Here is an 18,998-nt window from a genome sequence, read left to right on the forward strand (position 1 = left end):
AGGAAGATGTAATGCTCAGACTGACCTGAAGGTGGCACTCTAAGGAAACTGGAATATTGGCATGAGCATTACATCTTTCTCTATGGAGCTACTTTTTCTCTTTTCGTGATTATTTTGCCAATATAACCATCAAGGACACTGGTGTGTGTTAATTTATCCTTTAAAGTGATGAAGCAAGCACTCACACGTGGATAAAGATGAAACTATATTTTATTTGGCTTGGACCTGTTGATTCCTTTCAGTTCTCCAACGGCAGAGAAGATCTAGAGCATTAGAGAACATACATGAATGGATCTAACTTTCACAGAGCTGCTTGTATGTAAAATGTAAGTTCTTTGAGGAAATCTCTAGTGTTTAGCACAAGGTGCATTTTCATTTAAAGGCACGGTATGTAAATTTCGCTACTAGAGGACGCATATTCAAAACAATAACAAAGGCGTAGCTTGATGGCGCTGTGAAGGAGCATGAGAACAGTATATCATTCCCTCAACATTGGATCTGGAGGCCACGGCTTTACATCGCGTGCCACGACATAAGGATGATGTTACCTCTGAAACATGATCTCATGGCCATGACTTATAATCATGTTATCTTGAGTTCATATGTCACGTCCACGACAAAACTAGGTGAACCGAACATGTCCCCTCCCCGTCACCTTAGTTTTCAGACTTTTTAACTTTTTAAAAACTCCAGTACAAACGTTACTGCCTCTTGTCAACGGCTCGTCACAGTCGCTAGGCGACAGAACAGTCCTCCGTTGGTCCCATTTAACAACACTGGGTTCAACGATCGCGACCTTGGAAGAATGCAGCCTCTGAACTGGGACACAGCTCATGTGTTCACTGCTGTTTGGAACTGATCTCCAGTAAAGCACCATCACGGGACTCTCTCTGGTGATGGGATGTTGAGATGTGGGCGTGGCTCTCGAGTGTATGCAGATGAGTGTGACCTTGCAGGGGCGGAGTTTAAGATCACTCAATGATTGGAGAAGGCCTGCATACATCAGCAGAAAGAGGTCTAACCTCAGCCTGCGCTCTAGTCATGTCGGAAAGATCTTATTTACAAGCTGAACACACATGAGCACCACCAAGTCTTAAATATGAGTGGGAAGCTCAGGATTTTCTTCAAACCCTGAGTTAACAAGTTGAGCCAGTGAGAAACGTAGATTTAGCAGGGACATTGTCAGGCTTTTTTATTTACAACAAAATCAGCTAATTATCTGCACAAAATATAATAGAATTGTAAAAACAACATAATATGTAACAATAAAGTAATTGAGAACATAAAAAAGCGAAACACACCTGATGCACTGTGCTTATTCTTTAGTAGACTGAATGCACATGACGTCGACAACAGGACTTCCCAACTCATAAACATGAAAGTAGGAGGGGGGGGGGGGGGGCACCAGGACTGCAGAACACAAAATCCAGATCCAACTCCTCCCACCTTACATATACATAAACCTACCCATCTCCACCTCCTGATCCCTAAACCCACCCCCTAAACCTACCCATCTCCCAACCCCGCCCCCTGGATCTTGTGGACTGCATTGAGGTGCTACTGAGGACACTGGAAGATCAGTAACATTTTGATTAAACTTACAGAGTCAAAACAAATAAAAAAATTAAACACATGTATGAATTGTTCACAATAAGATTTATAATATGCATTTCGTAAATCGGCAGGAAAAAGTAAATTCACCCTGTTTGTTTTATATATATATATTAGCCATGCTTTTATTATCTATTTTCCGCCTCTACTTCCGGTTGTAAAAGGGGGCGGAGTTTGTCGTCATTGACGTGTAGGCTACTGGCTCTGTTAGAGATGCGCGAGCAGCAGGAGCTACAGCTGATCATCACAGTAACTAGGTGAGTTCATCATCCACTGCCTTTAACACACACACACACAGCTGATCATCCGAGGAACACTAGTTCATCATCTACTGCCTTTAACACACACTATACACACTACACACACAGCTGATCATCCGAGGAGCACTAGTTCATCATCTACTGCCTTTAACACACACACACACACACTATACACACACAGATGATCATCCGAGGAACACTAGTTCATCATCTACTGCCTTTAACACACACACACACACACACACACACACACACACACACACACACACACACACACACACACACACACACACACACACACACACACACACACAGATGATCATCCGAGGAACACTAACTAGACGAGTTCATCATCTACTGCCTTTAACACACACACACACACACACACACACACACACACACACACACACACACACAGATGATCATCCGAGGAACACTAACTAGGCGAGTTCATCATCTACTGCCTTTAACACACACACACACACACACACACACACACACACACACACACACACACACACACACACACACACACACACACACACACACACACACACACACACACACACACACACACACACACACACACACACACACACACACACACACACACACACAGATGATCATCCGAGGAACACTAACTAGGCGAGTTCATCATCTACTGCCTTTAACACACACACACACACACACACACACACACACACACACACACACACACACACACACACACACACACACACACACACACACACAGATGATCATCCGAGGAACACTAAGTAGGCGAGTTCATCATCTACTGCCTTTAACACACACACACACACACACACACACACACACACACACACACACACACACACACACACACACACACACACACACACACATGATCATCCGAGGAACACTAAGTAGGCGAGTTCATCATCTACTGCCTTTAACACACACACACACTGTTGGAAGTTTGGGCTTTATTCTGCTAATGATGCGAGAAGGCGCTGTTTCGTCATACTGTACTAATAACTGCACGATTATATGTGTGCTCGTTTGCTGACTCGTGACGTAAGAGTCCATACGCGCTGTGTGTGTGTGTGTGTGTGTGTGTGTGTGTGTGTGTGTGTGTGTGTGTGTGTGTGTGTGTGTGTGTGTGTGTGTGTGTGTGTGACTGACTGATGCTGGGAGTCGTGATGTTGATCTAATGCTGGAATCGCTGCGACAGAAAAGCAGATCAGAATAATATCCTACTCGAATAATTAATAATGTAGCTGAGCTGTTGAAGGGGAAATGAAGTCTTCTGAACGACAGAAACAGAACGATATTTACAAGATGTATAAGTAATTGCAACAGCATTTTATATTATTAATTTTTATATTAATATATTTTTATATATTTCTATATTAATCTGCATTAACACGTCAGTCATTCAGTTTCATAATTGAAATGCAGATCACTCCTGAAACTGCAGCATATGTGGATGTGCCTCTTAAAAGCACAAAAACAAAATGCTTATTAAACAAATATCACTTGTGTGTGTGTGTGTGTATAAGTACGAGCGCTCCCTTTATCGTCATATAAACATGTGCACTGGGTGGTGTGTCCAGTATGCTGTTATACAGGTCCCAGTCTGGACTCCTGCTGTGGTCTGAGGAGTTTATCTCCTGTAGATCCGGCTCTGACGCTTCACGTTTAATGCCACAGTCTTTGATGTGAACGATGCGTAACGCCTCAGGTGTTTCTTTCCTCTGTGTTCAGGTGTTTCTTTCCTCTGTGTTCAGGTGTTTCTTTCCTCTGTGTTTCTTTCCTCTGTGTTCAGGTGTTTCTTTCCTCTGTGTTCAGGTGTTTCTTTCCTCTGTGTTCAGGTGTTTCTTTCATCTGTGTTCAGGTGTTTCTTTTTTCTGTGTTCAGGTGTTTCTTTCCTCTGTGTTTCTTTCCTCTGTGTTCAGGTGTTTCTTTCCTCTGTGTTCAGGTGTTTCTTTCCTCTGTGTTCAGGTGTTTCTTTCCTCTGTGTTCAGGTGTTTCTTTCATCTGTGTTCAGGTGTTTCTTTCCTCTGTGTTCAGGTGTTTCTTTCCTCTGTGTTCAGGTGTTCAGGTGTTTCTTTCCTCTGTGTTCAGGTGTTTCTTTCCTCTGTGTTCAGGTGTTCAGGTGTTTCTTTCCTCTGTGTTCAGGTGTTTCTTTCCTCTGTGTTCAGGTGTTCAGGTGTTTCTTTCCTCTGTGTTCAGGTGTTGAGGTGTTCAGGTGTTTCTTTCCTCTGTGTTCAGGTGTTCAGGTGTTTCTTTCCTCTGTGTTCAGGTGTTGAGGTGTTCAGGTGTTTCTTTCCTCTGTGTTCAGGTGTTTCTTTCATCTGTGTTCAGGTGTTTCTTTCCTCTGTGTTCAGGTGTTTCTTTCCTCTGTGTTCAGGTGTTTCTTTCCTCTGTGTTCAGGTGTTTCTTTCATCTGTGTTCAGGAGGTGTTCAGGTGTTTCTTTCCTCTGTGTTCAGGTGTTTCTTTCCTCTGTGTTCAGGTGTTCGATTTGTTGTCATGTCAATAAACTGCGCTTTATTTTTTGACGCGCTCTAGTTAACCGCGATCCAAGAAGATAATATATATTTTATTTAAAGGGATTTATTTATTTATTTAGCACAAACAAGAACAGAAAAATAAAACAAATAGCCTAGCTATTTAAACAATTCATATGGATTATGCAGGAGAGGTACGAAACCCCCAAGGGCTTATAATAAGACCTCCCCTTTGGTTTTTCCAATTAATATCACACCAAATAAATAACAACAATCATCACAATAATGGCAGACAATTTAAGACACCACACATATAAAAAATTTTAACAATCACACAAGTGTTTTTTCATTCTTAACTTAAATACTGACAATGATGAGCTGGTTTTAATAAAACCGGGAATAGTATTCCAAAGTGACGGTCCTCTATATTTTAAGAAAAATTGACCAAGAGTTGTATGATAATAAGGAAGATGAACATTCATTGCTTGTCGGGTTGAATATGAATGCACATTATAGTTAATTAAAAAATAGTTTTTAAACACTTTTGGGAGGCTTTGATTTTGAGCCATATATTTATACATAAAGATACATGTTTGATAGATATTTAAACTGAAAATGGATAAAATATTTAATTGCTTAAACAGAGGAGCCGATGGTTCACACCGATTTGATACTGTTGCCAATCTAACAAACTTTTTTTGAATCAAAAGTATTTTTTGAAGAGAAGAAGGGTAATTACTGGCCCAAACAATGTTACAGTAAGAGATGTAAGGATATAATAGACTATAATAAAGAGTTAAAAGACAGGATTGATTTACCAATGAACAAACTTTTCTAATGATGCCAAGTGACTTCATGATTTTTACACACACATAATCAATGTGGTTTTTCCACGAAAGTTTTTCATCTAATAATACCCCTAAAAATTGTATTACTGTAACTTGGTTGATTTCAATGTTATTAATAAATAATTTAGCATCTTCTTTTAAATACCTTTTATTTTTATTCCTGAAAACGATATAATTAGATTTTTCTATATTTAGTGAAAGTTTGTTCATCTGAAACCACTTTGCGATATACAATAGAACATCATTAGCTTCATTCATCAAGGAATCAAAGTTTGCATGTGATATAACAACAGTAGTATCATCTGCAAATAGAATGGGCAATGCAGATTCACACATCCAAGCTAGGTCATTTATATAAATGAGAAACAGGAGTGGCCCAAGAATAGATCCCTGAGGTACACCACAACATAATTTAATTCTCTTGGAGGTACTGCCATTTATAAGTACATATTGCTCTCTATTAATCAAATAATCCCTAAGCCATTTGAGTACAACATCCCGAAACCCATAACGGTAAAGTTCGGAAATCAGAATTTCATCATCAACTGTATCAAAAGCCTTTGACAAGTCTAAAAATATACCAACTGCAAACATGTTGTTATCCAGTGCTACAGAAATTTTGTCTATGAGTTGTAACAGAGCCATATATGTTGAGTGTTGCTGTCGAAATCCATATTGATGTTTATATAGGATCTCATTGTTATTCAGATGTTTAAGCATTCTTACATATACAAGCTTTTCCAAAACTTTAGAGAAACAAGGTAAAATGGAGATCGGCCTATAGTTATTGAAAAGACTAGGATCCCCTGCCTTAAATAAAGGTATAACCTTTCCAATCTTCAAATCTTTTGGGACTACCCCACTTTTTAGAGAAAGCATAAGTACATGAGTTAATGGTTCACTAATTATTAATGCCACTTTTAAAAAAAGATTTGCTTTAATTTCATCATGACCTGCTGCAGTGTCATTCAGGTTTTTTATAATATCAAACACTTCTCTAGATGTCGGAGGATCAAAATTACCTATTGCAGGAAAGCAACCTGTAATTAGATCGGTTGGACAACCATCTGTATAAACAATTTTTTTTTCAGCAAGATGCCTACCAACATTAGCAAAGAAATCATTAAATCCATTTGCTATATCAAAAGGGTTGACAAAAGAAATACCATCTTTAGTAAAATTTGTTGGAATTTTAACAGAGCCTTTTTTTTTGTTAAGTAATTCATTAATGATATTCCATGTAGATTTTATATTACTAGCAGACTCTTTAAGTTGATATGAATAATAATTTTTCTTAGCTATACGAAGTAGGTGAGTAAATTTATTTTTATATTGTTTGTATGTATCACAATTATATGGAGTTGGATTTTTAAGAAATTTTCTATATAACTTGTTTTTCTTTATTGAGGACTTCAATAATCCTGAAGAGAACCATGGCTTAGTTTTGTTTAACTTGCCTTTATACTTAACTAACGGAAAACACTCATGAAATATAGAATTAAATGTTTGAAAAAATAACTGGTAAGCCAATTCAGCATCATGTTGAATATAAATATCATCGCATGTTGTGTGCTCAATCATGGATTTAAAACGATCTATATTCATTTCACTAAATTTTCGATAGCTTGGTTTATCTGCACACATTCTTGAGCTACCACTAGTTCCTAAATTCAAATTAAATATGGGGAAGTGGTCTGAAATGTCCGTACACAATATTCCTGAATTAGATTCATAATCAAAAGAGTTTGTAAAAATATTATCAATCAGGGTGGCAGTTTTGTTTGTCACCCTGGTTGGTTTACATATAAGAGGATGAAAATAGGATGAAAACAATACATTTAAAAAATCAGCTGTTAAAGCAGGCTTTCACTTTGAAAAAGATTGATATTAAAATCACCAAGTAGAAAACATAGTTTACCTTCATCATTAATAACATCCAAAACCGCAGAAAGTGCAACATTAAAACAATTAATATTACTGTCAGGTGGGCGGGATACTTCAGGATTTAGCATTAAGCTTTTAGTAGAAAACCTGTAGTATTTTCGAATTACCGTGCTTTCCTCCCTCATATCCCCCTGAGACGAGAGATTTATGTATTTTTTGTCTGGAAAAAATCCTCCGATGACGCAAAAATCGTCATTTTGCGTCATCAGAGGATTTTTTGGCCAGAGGCTAAAGACTACAGCCAGTAGTGTAGGAGCTGTCCCGCATGTTCTCAACCCGCCCATAGGGGGATCTCACTCACAGAATGTACACAGTATCAGCCGTATTTCTTTGGAAGCTAAGCTAGCAGGCTCTTGTTCTGTGGAGAAAGCTGAGTAGTAAGGGTTACCATCCTCTTTTTCCCGGACATGTCCGGCCGTCAAGATCGTCCAAAATGTCCGGGATTCGGCTTTTGCTTTCTGCAGTCGCCATTCATTGTTTACATGCACACCTTTTGTTTCAGTCTAACTGAATTCATTCCGATTGGTGAATCTGAATGTAATAATAATAATAATAATAATAATAATACATTTTATTTAAGGCGCCTTTCATGGCACTCAAGGACACCTTACAAAATTCATAAAAAAATAAAAAAACATTTTTTTTTTTTTTTTTTTTAAACATTAACAATCAAACCAGTACAGCAACAACATTAAATCACATAAAAGCCTGCCTAAACAGATACGTTTTAAGACGAGATTTAAAAACTGAGAGACTAGAACTGTTGCGAACTTCTACAGGAAGAGAGTTCCATAAATGGGGAGCAGCATAGCCAAAAGCTCGTGACCCCATAGAAGTTGTCCGAGTGCGTGGCAGAACAAGTGTAAGTGCAGAAGCAGATCTTAGAGTGCGGGAAGGAGTGTGTATATGAAGAAGATCTTGAAGATATGAAGGAGCCAAATTGTTAAGTGCTTTGTAAGTTAAAAGTAAAATTTTAAAATTCACACGGAATTTAACTGGGAGCCAATGCAACTTCTGTAAAACAGGAGAAATGTGTTCAAAAGTGGAAGTTTTGGTATTGACTCGAGCTGCAGCATTTTGTACTAACTGTAATTTATGAAGAGATTTGGAAGGAAGCCCATAAAACAAAGCATTACAATAGTCGATTCTTGATGTTACAAGAGCATGCACAAGCGTAGCAGTACTCTTGAGTGAAAGGACAGGACGCAGACGATTTATATTGCGAATATGGAAAAATGCAGAACGGGTAACTCTATTAATGTGAGATTCAAAAGACAGAGTTGTGTCAAAAATGACACCCAGACTTTTGACCTGATTCGATAGAGGAACAGAACAGTTATCTATTTCCACAGAAGAAATATTCGACTTACTTATTGTATTTTTTGAACCAACAAGAAGAAATTTCTGTTTTACTGCTGTTCAATTTGAGAAAATTACTTGAAAACCAACTTTTTAATTCACTTAAGCACTCACCAAGAGCAGAAGAGGGAAACTTTGAAGAAGGTTTAGAAGACAGGTAAAGTTGGGTGTCGTCGGCATAACAATGAAAATGGATATCATATTTCCTAAAAATGCTGCCAATAGGTAAAAGATAAATAATAAACAGAAGAGGTCCTAAAACAGAGCCCTGGGGAACACCAGTGACAACATAAGTGGGTTTTGATTTAAACTGTTTAAGTTGTACAAATTGAATGCGATCTGTGAGATAAGAACAAAAGCAGCTTAAAGCCATACCAGTAATTCCAATAGATTCCAGCCTGCTCAAAAGTATGGGATGTGAAATGGTGTCAAATGCTGCACTAAGGTCAAGAAGTATAAGTATTGATAGAAGACCAGCATCAGCTGCTAGTAATAGATCATTAGAAATCTATGTAGTGTTTACATGAACGCTAAACAAGTGATCTGTTGATGTGCGTTTTAATATTACTAAGAAAATTCCCGCTCCTCCGTGAGAGATACGAGACCGGTAGGTCTCAGTAATCACGCCACCGGCCTCGCGCCGTTCTCCCGCGGCCCTCAGCCTCGTCCTACTCGCCACAGTAAACATGATGACGTTCTCCCATGGCCCTCTGCCTCGTCCTGCTCACCACAGTAAACATGATGACGTTCTCCCATGGCCCTCGGTCTCGTTCTGCTCACCACAGTAAACATGATGACGTTCTCCCGCGGCCCTCGGCCTCGTCCTGCTCGCCACAGTAAACATGATGACGTTCTCCCGCGGCCCTCTGCCTCATCCTGCTCGCCACAGTAAATATGATGACGTTCTCCCGCGCCCCTCAACCTCGTCCTGCTCGCCACAGTAAACATGAAAGGCGACTGTAGAACGCAAAAGCCGAATCCCGAACATTTTGGCCGATCTCAAAATCCCGTGTAGACTCACTAGCCTAGCCTAGTTGTTTAACTGCGCTCTCTTACCGGTAGGCGTGGCTTGGGAGTGGCCTCGTAGGGCAGCGAAGCAAGTGCATTCTGGGAGTTGTTGTCTTTCATCCACATAAGCCAAAAATAAATTTTCTGGCTTTTCTCAGTCTAGAAAGCTCCAAATTCAAAAATAATTTCACATTTCATCTACATAAATGTCCTATTTTAAATACACATTCATCTTTCCAGAGGTGAAGTATCCCTTTAAAGCCACAGATTTGTTTTTATATTTCTGCAATTTGCACTTTAGTTTGTGTGATCTGTTACTGACTTTCATATTAATGTTTACACCAGGCTTATTTGTCAGTGCTTTATGTTGTCATGATAATTATTACATGTTTACAAGGCTGGAACTTCAACAAATCAGTGAAAATACTGCTGTGATTGAAGTAGTTAAATTCACGCATCACCTAATTTCATCATAACATATACGCCTGGCCAACAGGAAAGAACAGTTTATGTTTCATCCAATCAACATCTGCACACACTTCTGAGTGCCACGCCCACATCTCATCATCCAATCAACATCTGCACACACTTCTGAGTGCCACGCCCACATCTCATCATCCAATCAACATCTGCACACACTTCTGAGTGCCACGCCCACATCTCATCATCCAATCAACATCTGCACACACTTCTGAGTGCCACGCCCACATGTCATCATCCAATCAACATCTGCACACACTTCTGAGTGCCTTCTAACCCTTCCAATCAACAACCCATGGACAGAACCAAGTCTCATCCTACATTCATTTCTTTTTCCATAATCTGTTACACTGTGATGTTCGTCACAATAAGGAAGAAAAGATCCAACGCTTCCATTTCATCTCAACTTGAAAGATGTCCCAGATCTCTTCAGAGGATTATATGTTTGTTCAGAGCATTTTACCGCAGATTATTAACCAGGCACAATATATTGCAGGGTTCTGGAAGAAACTTGTTGAAAGATGAAGCAATGCCAGGTGTCTCAGATCTGACTGCAGCCACATCGCAAACAGTAAGTCGAGTCAAGTCACCTTTATTTATACAGCGCTTTTTACAAAACAGAGTGTTTCAAAGCAGCTTTACAGAGATAACAGGGAAATGCAACAAAGTTTGTTTCCAGAAGAAAATAGTGTCACAGTCCAGCTTAAAGGTGCAATGTGTGATATTTCTGAGGATCTATTGACAGAAATGCAATATAAGATCCATAACTATGTTTTCAGTGGTGTATAAAGACCTTACTTAATGAACCGTTATGTTTTTATTACCTTAGAATGAGTCATTTATATCTACATAACCGCGGCCACCCCCTTCTATGAAGGTGGACATACTGTGACGTCATGTTTCTACCGTAGCCGACAGCGAACAGAGCGCTACAGAGCGCGTTTCGTCACTAACTTGAATGAGAAGCAGCAGAAAAAGACGCAGCAGAATACTCAGGTTTTCCCTGACGCGGCAAAAGTTAGCTGCTTTGATGCTCTTATCTTATACTAACTAGCATGGAAACAAGCTATGGTAAAGTCAGTGAATAAAAGACTAACACAATCATAAACAAGTAAAAATAACAATCGCAATAACGTGGTTTTACTGAATAATTAAGTAAATATAATTTAATATAAAATATAATATAATATAGAGAAACCTCATTGCTTGACTTGCTACTCTCTGCTGACTCAGACGACGACATCTTCCGATCCTACGTTGGCCACCGTAGCTTCTCATTCGAGTTTGCAATTTGAAGGAAAGGCCGCGAGTTATTGACCGGTTGCAATTCGCAAATCTCACCACTAGATGCCGCTAAAAATCACACACTGCACCTTTAAGTAAGTAAGTTGTGATGTTTCATTTTGTGGTAAAAAATATATATATATAGCCGCTCTGGAGAAAACCCTGATGTCATCGTTCAGCTCAGTTCAGTTCTCATATAATGGTGTCAATGCAGGAGATCAATATTATTGTTGAATAAATGTTACATTTAATGTCCTCAACTAAGTAAGCCACAAGCCAATTGCAACAAAGGTGGAAAAAGGTGAAAAAGGTGAAAGTGACAGGAACCCTAACTCCATCAGTGACAGAATGGAGAAAAAACCTTGTGAGAAACCAGACTCAGTCGCTCAGTTCTCCTCTGGCCAATGAACGAACAGTGTGTGATTATGATTCAGACAGCATTATAGGCCAGAAGTCAGATTGGATTGGAACACTCAGAATATTATCCAGTTCCATCTGGTTGAAGATCGGAGTCGCCGGTATGGAGACGAGTTTGAGGATCAGTGCCGATGGCTGTCGTGTCGATGAGGCCTTCACAGGAGAGATTCTAGTTGACACAATCTCTGCTGACACTTCAGGGATGCGTTGTGGAAACTAATCTATAATAATTTGGCTGTAAATGTGTGTTAGCCAGTCATAACCGTGGCGATCTGCAGTATTGTGTTATATCTGCCCTTCTGCACTGGGAGCCTATTTAGATGTTCAGGGAGAGGACTGGAATGAGCAGAGAGAGTTGAATAATTAATTTCCCTGTGCATGATGAGTACGGCTGCTGACCTTGAAAGCAAGGAAGGCCTGGTGTTGATGATGTAGGCAGCAGTGCATGATGGGAAGCAGTGGCCACACAGCAGCAGAATACAGCTGTCAGGCCTGTAGTTGAGTGGCTAAAAGATTTAGATCCAGTCTCTCTGTTCTACCGCAACTCTTCCCAGCAGTTTTAGATCCAGTCTCTGTTCTACCGCAACTCTTCCCAGCAGTTTTAGATCCAGTCTCTGTTCTACCGCAACTCTTCCCAGCAGTTTATAAGCTGGTATATACCCACTCAGGTATATAAGCTGCTTTAGTTCATTAAGACTTGACAGATGAACTTGTGCCTTAACCCTCTGAGGTCTGAGCTGTTTTCTGGGCCTGGAGGTGTTCTGACATGCTCTGACATTTGTGTTTTTTTCTGTTACTAGTGACATTTTCATGGCTAAAGTCTAATTACACTGTATTCAGCACAAACTCTGCTACAATAATATATCAGCAGCATGTATGTAAAAGTTTGTAGTTTTGAGATAATGACATTTATGCGTGGTTTGTGAAAATACAAAAAAAAATTGTCACTGAAATAAGGCCATGAAACCCATACTGATTATTTCTTCACAAGACTTTTGAAAATTGTATGACGTAGCCTAGAATATTTGCTCCAAAACTATGTGAAAATCACCCTGACTGCTCATTCAGATAAGACAATATATTGATTTAAAATTTCTAAGACGTGTTTTGTGTGACAAAGCCATATTCGAAGAGGCGTGATCATCTCATGAATATGTAAGCTTTTAACACCTGAGAAAGACAAAGACACTCCCCTAACTGCCCTATTAGGAGCGATCAGGCCCTGTCATTCAGAGCAACCTTGCACAAAGAATGAGGAGATTTAAAAAAGAATGGCTTTTAGATTGTTTGGATTTATTTACAACACAACATAATCCAAAAATACACAACAAATGACAAAAGAGCACATTGAAAACAATGATCCAAAGACAGAGACATTCCTACAAACATTGTACATACCATTTCCAAGGTGTTTGATTTTCACTTTACCATGTTCATGTACAGAGACTCATGTGAATGTTGAAGTCAGCAGGACTCAGTTGCATCTGGTCCCTGAAAGAAAAGAAAAAAGTGAACATACTGGTATCAAGAGAAACTAGGCCTGCACGATTTTGGGAATACATTTTAGATTTTCTGGTTAAAATTGCTTTTTAAAATTCACAGAATACACACACACACACACACACACACACACAAATGTTTCCAACAATATATAATATAAAGAACACCATATTTGTTGTGCCTTGTAGGCATAAGCTATGTGCAGTACTGCATAAAATAATTTTATTTTACAAAGCAGCCTATAAATCTTCCAAAAGATTTCAGTAACAATGCTAGAGAAAAATATATTGATTATCTTATGTTACTTCAAATGTTTCCATTCGTTATGATGATATGAAATGAGATAATAGTAAAAACATAAAGCCTAATGTTTGGTGCATTTTTCCTTTCAAACGCCATCGCGCTCCAAAATATGATACATTCAAACGCCATCGCGCTCCAAAATATTAAACATTATGGTTATACATATCTATGTTTGAGCAGATATCCACAAACAGTATTTAACAGTAAACACGGGTCTAAATAGTATAATATTCACCATATATCTAGCAACAGTTCAACTGCAATGTGAAGTTTATGCAACAATACCATAAACTAATAAGTAAGAATTTCTTACCTTACATCTTTCTTGTCTTCAAATCGCGTTCTTCTTCTTCTGATGTAAATCCAATGTAAGCTCAGACGTGTCTTCCAAACTCGACGAAAAGCAGAGACTTGTGAAGTGTTTTGGTGTTTTGTGTTTGAGGTAACGAGGGCGTTCGCGTTCCATGTGGAGATTTGCATGTGAATCTCTTTTGCGCGAGTGGGCGTGTCGAATTAAAAAGTAATTAGCAAGCGTTTGAGATACTGGACATCCTGTTGGTTTTATACAAATTACTTAAACAGAGAATATTTGTTTTCAGTTTGAATCCGATCATTTAAAAGTACACACTTAAATGTGTATAAAGGTGTATGGCTCATAAATGTGTGAGAAGTATTCGCTGAGTTTTGTTTCGGTTTATAGACGTGCTCAAGAAAAAAAAGTTCACCGCGACGGAGAGGCAGAACGCACACCCTGTTTATTTTCTTTATTTTACAAAAGCACAATGTTTTGATTTGATTGTAAGTGGACACATACAAAAGTAGAAATATCACAGATTATTTTTTTATATTTCTTTTTTCTGTATAACCATAAATGACGGAATAATTTAAGTTTATGTTGCTGCTATGTGAAAAAAATCCAGCAAAACGCGGGGGCGCGTTTTCCGACCTCAGAGGGTTGATTTGACTCATGTTGTGTCAACTGTGACGAGGCGTTCCAGCGATATGGAAGTCGCCATCTTTGATATTTAATGTAATGACTGTCCCTGTGGTTACAGGTAATATTCACTGCTACTGCAAGAACAGAAACTGGGATTGGCTCGGGTAATTTGTTCATACTGTAGTGGACTGAATACTCTGAATGTAAGAGTTTGTGCCCATAACATCGTTGCATGTGGAGCTTGTGTGTGCAAATGGATTGAGATGGATTGAGGATTGCTTCCTGATCAGCTACTGTTCGGACGCTCTTGCTTACTGCTCCGCGCTTTGCTCTATCGCTTTTATATTTTATCTTCTATACTTTTATAATTTTAGCTCCTTTTATCACCTAATTTTAACTTCAGCAAATCAGCACAGTGCTCAAACGACAAAGTTTGGATTACTACAAAAACGCAGAATTCTTTTACCCGACCAGCTTACATTCCGGGGAAAGGAAAACACAACTGCCTACAAGGATAAGAGAGAAAATGCCTCTTCTGGAATCTACTTGCTGCACTAACTGCCACAGACTTTTACAAAGGATTGCAGTTCTTGAAACAAAGTTATTTACGGGACCACCAAACCAGACGGAACACACAACAGAGCTTCGTCATGGACACCCTCAGCATATAGCCGGTGAGTCCCATGAAACTAGTGCTCCTCGACAGGTAGAGAAACAAGCCGATCGACTTACAAATCGATGGCACAAACAGGGAGCGAGACCCAAAGGCACTCGAGACATCAGATTGTCACGAGCATCACATATTACCGCAGTAGCATCCTCTACCCCAGATACAGCTCTGACAAAGATTGCAAACACTGGTCTCCTACCAACACCTATACATCTTGAGAACAGATTTGAAGTACTAATGAATGTAAATGAGGAACCCCCAAACGTGATGAATGTGATCGAACACAGACTGAATCAGCCTGTAGCTAACACTGATGCTAACTGGCGCTCAAGGTCGAGCAGACAGCGGCACTCAGCTCAGAGCACAGCCGAGCCCAAGACTCTGATAGTGGGGGACTCCATAATCAGAAACATTAGCAGCAGGGATACAACTACATGCTGCCTTCCACAAGCAACAACTTCTGATATAAACAGGGAACTTCAGAACATTCTAATGAAACATAAGACTGCAAATCGACTCATCATTCATGTGGGGAAGAATGACATTCATAAAGAGCAGTCAGAACTCCTTGAGAAGGATTTCAATGAACTTTTTGAAACACTTAAAAAACTGAAAGTTCAGACATTCATCAGTGGACCACTCCCAGCAAGAGGGACAAACAGGTTTTTACGGTTGCTTGGGATTAATACATGGCTGCAAAAAACCTGCAATATAAAAGGAGTAAACTTCATTGACAACTTCAATCTCTTCTGGAGTCAGAGACAACTATTTCATCGGGATGGCCATCACCCAAACAAACTTGGTTCAAGAGTGTTAAAGGACAATATTGACTTCTCCCTCAATCATCCTTCTGCAGTGTGTGCCAATCCACTCAATCAGAACGGCACACACACACCTGGACACAGTATGAATGACCACAGGACTTCACTTCAGAATGGAGATGATGTTGACATATCACACAAGGACAATGATAACACCACTGAGCCACAACAACCTCTGCTCACGGACACAATCTCAGCTGAGCCCTGCCCACAGAGGTCATCACAGACAGACACATCAGAACTGCTCCAAGATTCAGCACCCAAGGACGACTTCCTGGAAAACAGCCAGGGAAGCCAGGACAGCATATCACAGCCTCCTATAACACCAGAGCAACAGCCCCTTTCACCAGATACTTTCTCCCTCTCGCCAGCAACTCCACTCCTGTGCTTCTCACAGAAAATGGAAGAACTGGTGCATGCTGGAACCAGACTATCACACTCTTTTGCTGCAAGCCCCCAGATATCAACCAAAAAACGTAGGGCACCGCTACCACCAAAGCCTGCAGGCCCAGCTCACCCTCCCTCTGCCTCTGTGAGAGCTCTTCGGCCTCTGCCACAACGCCAGGGCCCACACCCTCCTCCATCTGCTCGAGGTGAACCAAAAACAACTGATACCAGCTCTCAGTGATGTGTGTCGGGTCCCCGCTTTGATAACAGTAACTTTCTCAAATGTTTACAGAACAAGCGGGAACCCAGTGTGCCTGTATCTTTCTCTATTGCTGTTCTATTACAAGATAGAAAGTCTAAGGCCTTCAATAGCCGTACAGCAAACTCAACTAATCTGGTGCCTATTGCACGCCTAACTAAGATTGGTGTAGGGAAAAAAAGTAAGACTGTTAAGTTAGCAATTTTAAACATCCGCTCACTTAAAAATAAATCACTTCTAGTCAATGACTTAATAACCACAAACAACCTGGATTTTATGCTTCTAAATGAAACCTGGCTAGAAGACAGCTGCAGTGCAACAATCCTCAATGAAACATGCCCTCCTAACTTTACTTTTATGAGTGTCTGCAGAGCTGTTAAGAGAGGTGGGGGTCTAGCTGCTCTTTTTAAAGATATCTATCAATGTAAGCAAATATCATTTGGGAACTACACGTCTTTCGAATATCTGGGTATTGTATTAAAAGGTGCTCCACGCATTTTACTCATCATTACTTACAGGCCTCCAAAATACTCTCCAGCCTTTGCTGAGGAATTTACAGAACTGTTATCAACAATTACCTCAGAGTTTGACTGTTTTGCCATTGCTGGAGATTTTAACATTCACATAGATAATGCAGAAAACAATATGGCAAAATAAATCAAAACTGTTTTAAAAACTTTTGATCTGACACACAATCATGGACACACTCTAGATTTACTTATCAGTAAGGGTCTAAACATTTCATCGATTGTTATTAAGGATGTAGCACTGTCTGATCATTTCTGTATTTTCTTTGATATATTGATCTCTCCTGCCACTGAAGCTAGATCTGTGTCTGTCAAGAAGAGATGCTTAAATGAGAACACTAGTGTACTATTTATGAAGGCTATATCCTTAACACCAAGCATATCTGCTGACTCTGTTGATTTTCTCCTTGATTCTTTTAACTCAAAAGTTAAAAGTGCAATTGATGATATTGCTCCTGTGAAAGTCAGGAAGAAGAGTGGCAGACAAAAAGCACCTTGGAGAAACTCAACAGCAGTGCAAAATATGAAAAGACAATGCAGAAAAGCAGAGCGCATGTGGCGGAAGACAAAGCTTGTAGTCCATTATAACATCTACAAAGACAGCCTGCATGCTTTCAATATGGAACTAGGCAAAGCTAGACAGACTTTCTTCTCAAACATTATAAACTGCAATTTAAACAACACACGCACTCTTTTTGCTACTGTAGAGAGACTGACAAACCCCCCAAGCCAGATTCCCAGTGAAATGCTCTCAAACAGCAAGTGCAGTGAGTTTGCTTCTTTCTTCTCTGACAAAATCAATAATATCAGAAAGGTGATCAGCACATCCTTGAGTTGCGCTGGGGTCAGACAGATCAGACCACCTGAAAAAGTAGTAACTTTGTCTGATTTCAAAAAAATTGATGGCAAAATTTTGGTAGAAACCGTACAGCACCTTAAAACATCAACATGCGCTCTTGACACACTTCCCACATCTTTTTTTCTCCTGTTCAACCTGTATATGCTCCCAATGAGCCAAATAATGAGAAAGAACCAAATTGCTTACCACAGCTATGCAGACGACACACAGCTGTACTTAGCCCTATCGCCTAACGATTACAGCCCAATTGACTCCCTGTGCCAATGCATTGATGAAGTCAACAGTTGGATGTGCCAAAACTTTCTTCAGTTAAACAAAGATAAAACTGAAGTCATTGCATTTGGAAACAAAGATGAAGTTCTCAAGGTGAACGCATACCTTCACTACAGGGGTCAAACAACTAAAAATCAAGTCAGGAATCTTGGTGTGACACTAGAGTCAGACCTTAGTTTCAGTAGTCATGTCAAAGCAATAACTAAATCAGCATACTATCATCTAAAAAATATTGCAAGAATTAGATGCTTTGTTTCCAGACAAGACTTAGAGAAACTTGTGCATGCTTTCATCACCAGCAGGGTGGATTATTGTAATGGTCTCCTCACTGGCCTTCCCAAAAAGACCATAAGACAGTTGCAGCTCATACAGAACGCTGCCGCCAGGATTCTGAGCAGAACCAGAAAATATGAACATATCACACCAGTCCTCAGGTCTTTACACTGGCTCCCAGTTAGATTTAGGATTGATTTCAAAGTATTATTACTGGTATATAAATCATTCCATGGCCTAGGACCTCAATACATTGCAGATATGCTCACTGAATATAAACCCAACAGATCACTCAGATCATTAGGATCATATCAGCTAGAAATACCAAGGGTTCACTCTAAGCATGGTGAGTCTGCTTTTAGCTATTATGCCAGCCACAGCTGGAACCAGCTTCCAGAAGAGATCAGATGTGCTCCTACAGTGGTCACATTCAAATCCAGACTCAAAACACTTTTGTTTAGCTATGCATTTACTGAATGAGCACTGTG

General features: G+C 39.7%; 1 protein-coding gene across 2 annotated transcripts in view; it reads left to right on the forward strand.

Annotated features, from left to right (window-relative positions):
- Positions 1 to 1,777: 1,777 nt before the first annotated feature.
- The window catches only part of LOC309502707 (hyccin 2-like), a 53,310-nt gene continuing 36,089 nt past the window's right edge, over positions 1,778 to 18,998 (forward strand). Inside the window, exons 1-2 of one of the 2 annotated variants that reach the window (XM_082175200.1) lie at positions 1,778 to 1,868; positions 10,497 to 10,571. In XM_082175200.1, coding sequence (XP_082031326.1) covers positions 10,530 to 10,571 — 42 coding nt within the window. In that variant the 5' untranslated portion in view covers positions 1,778 to 1,868; positions 10,497 to 10,529. The remainder of the gene's footprint in view (positions 1,869 to 10,496; positions 10,572 to 18,998) is intronic. The other variant, XM_082175201.1, reaches the window with a different exon arrangement.

Source organism: Leuciscus leuciscus, assembly GCF_965113295.1.
Source record: "Leuciscus leuciscus genome assembly, chromosome: 7".
Taxonomy (NCBI): domain Eukaryota; kingdom Metazoa; phylum Chordata; class Actinopteri; order Cypriniformes; family Leuciscidae; genus Leuciscus; species Leuciscus leuciscus.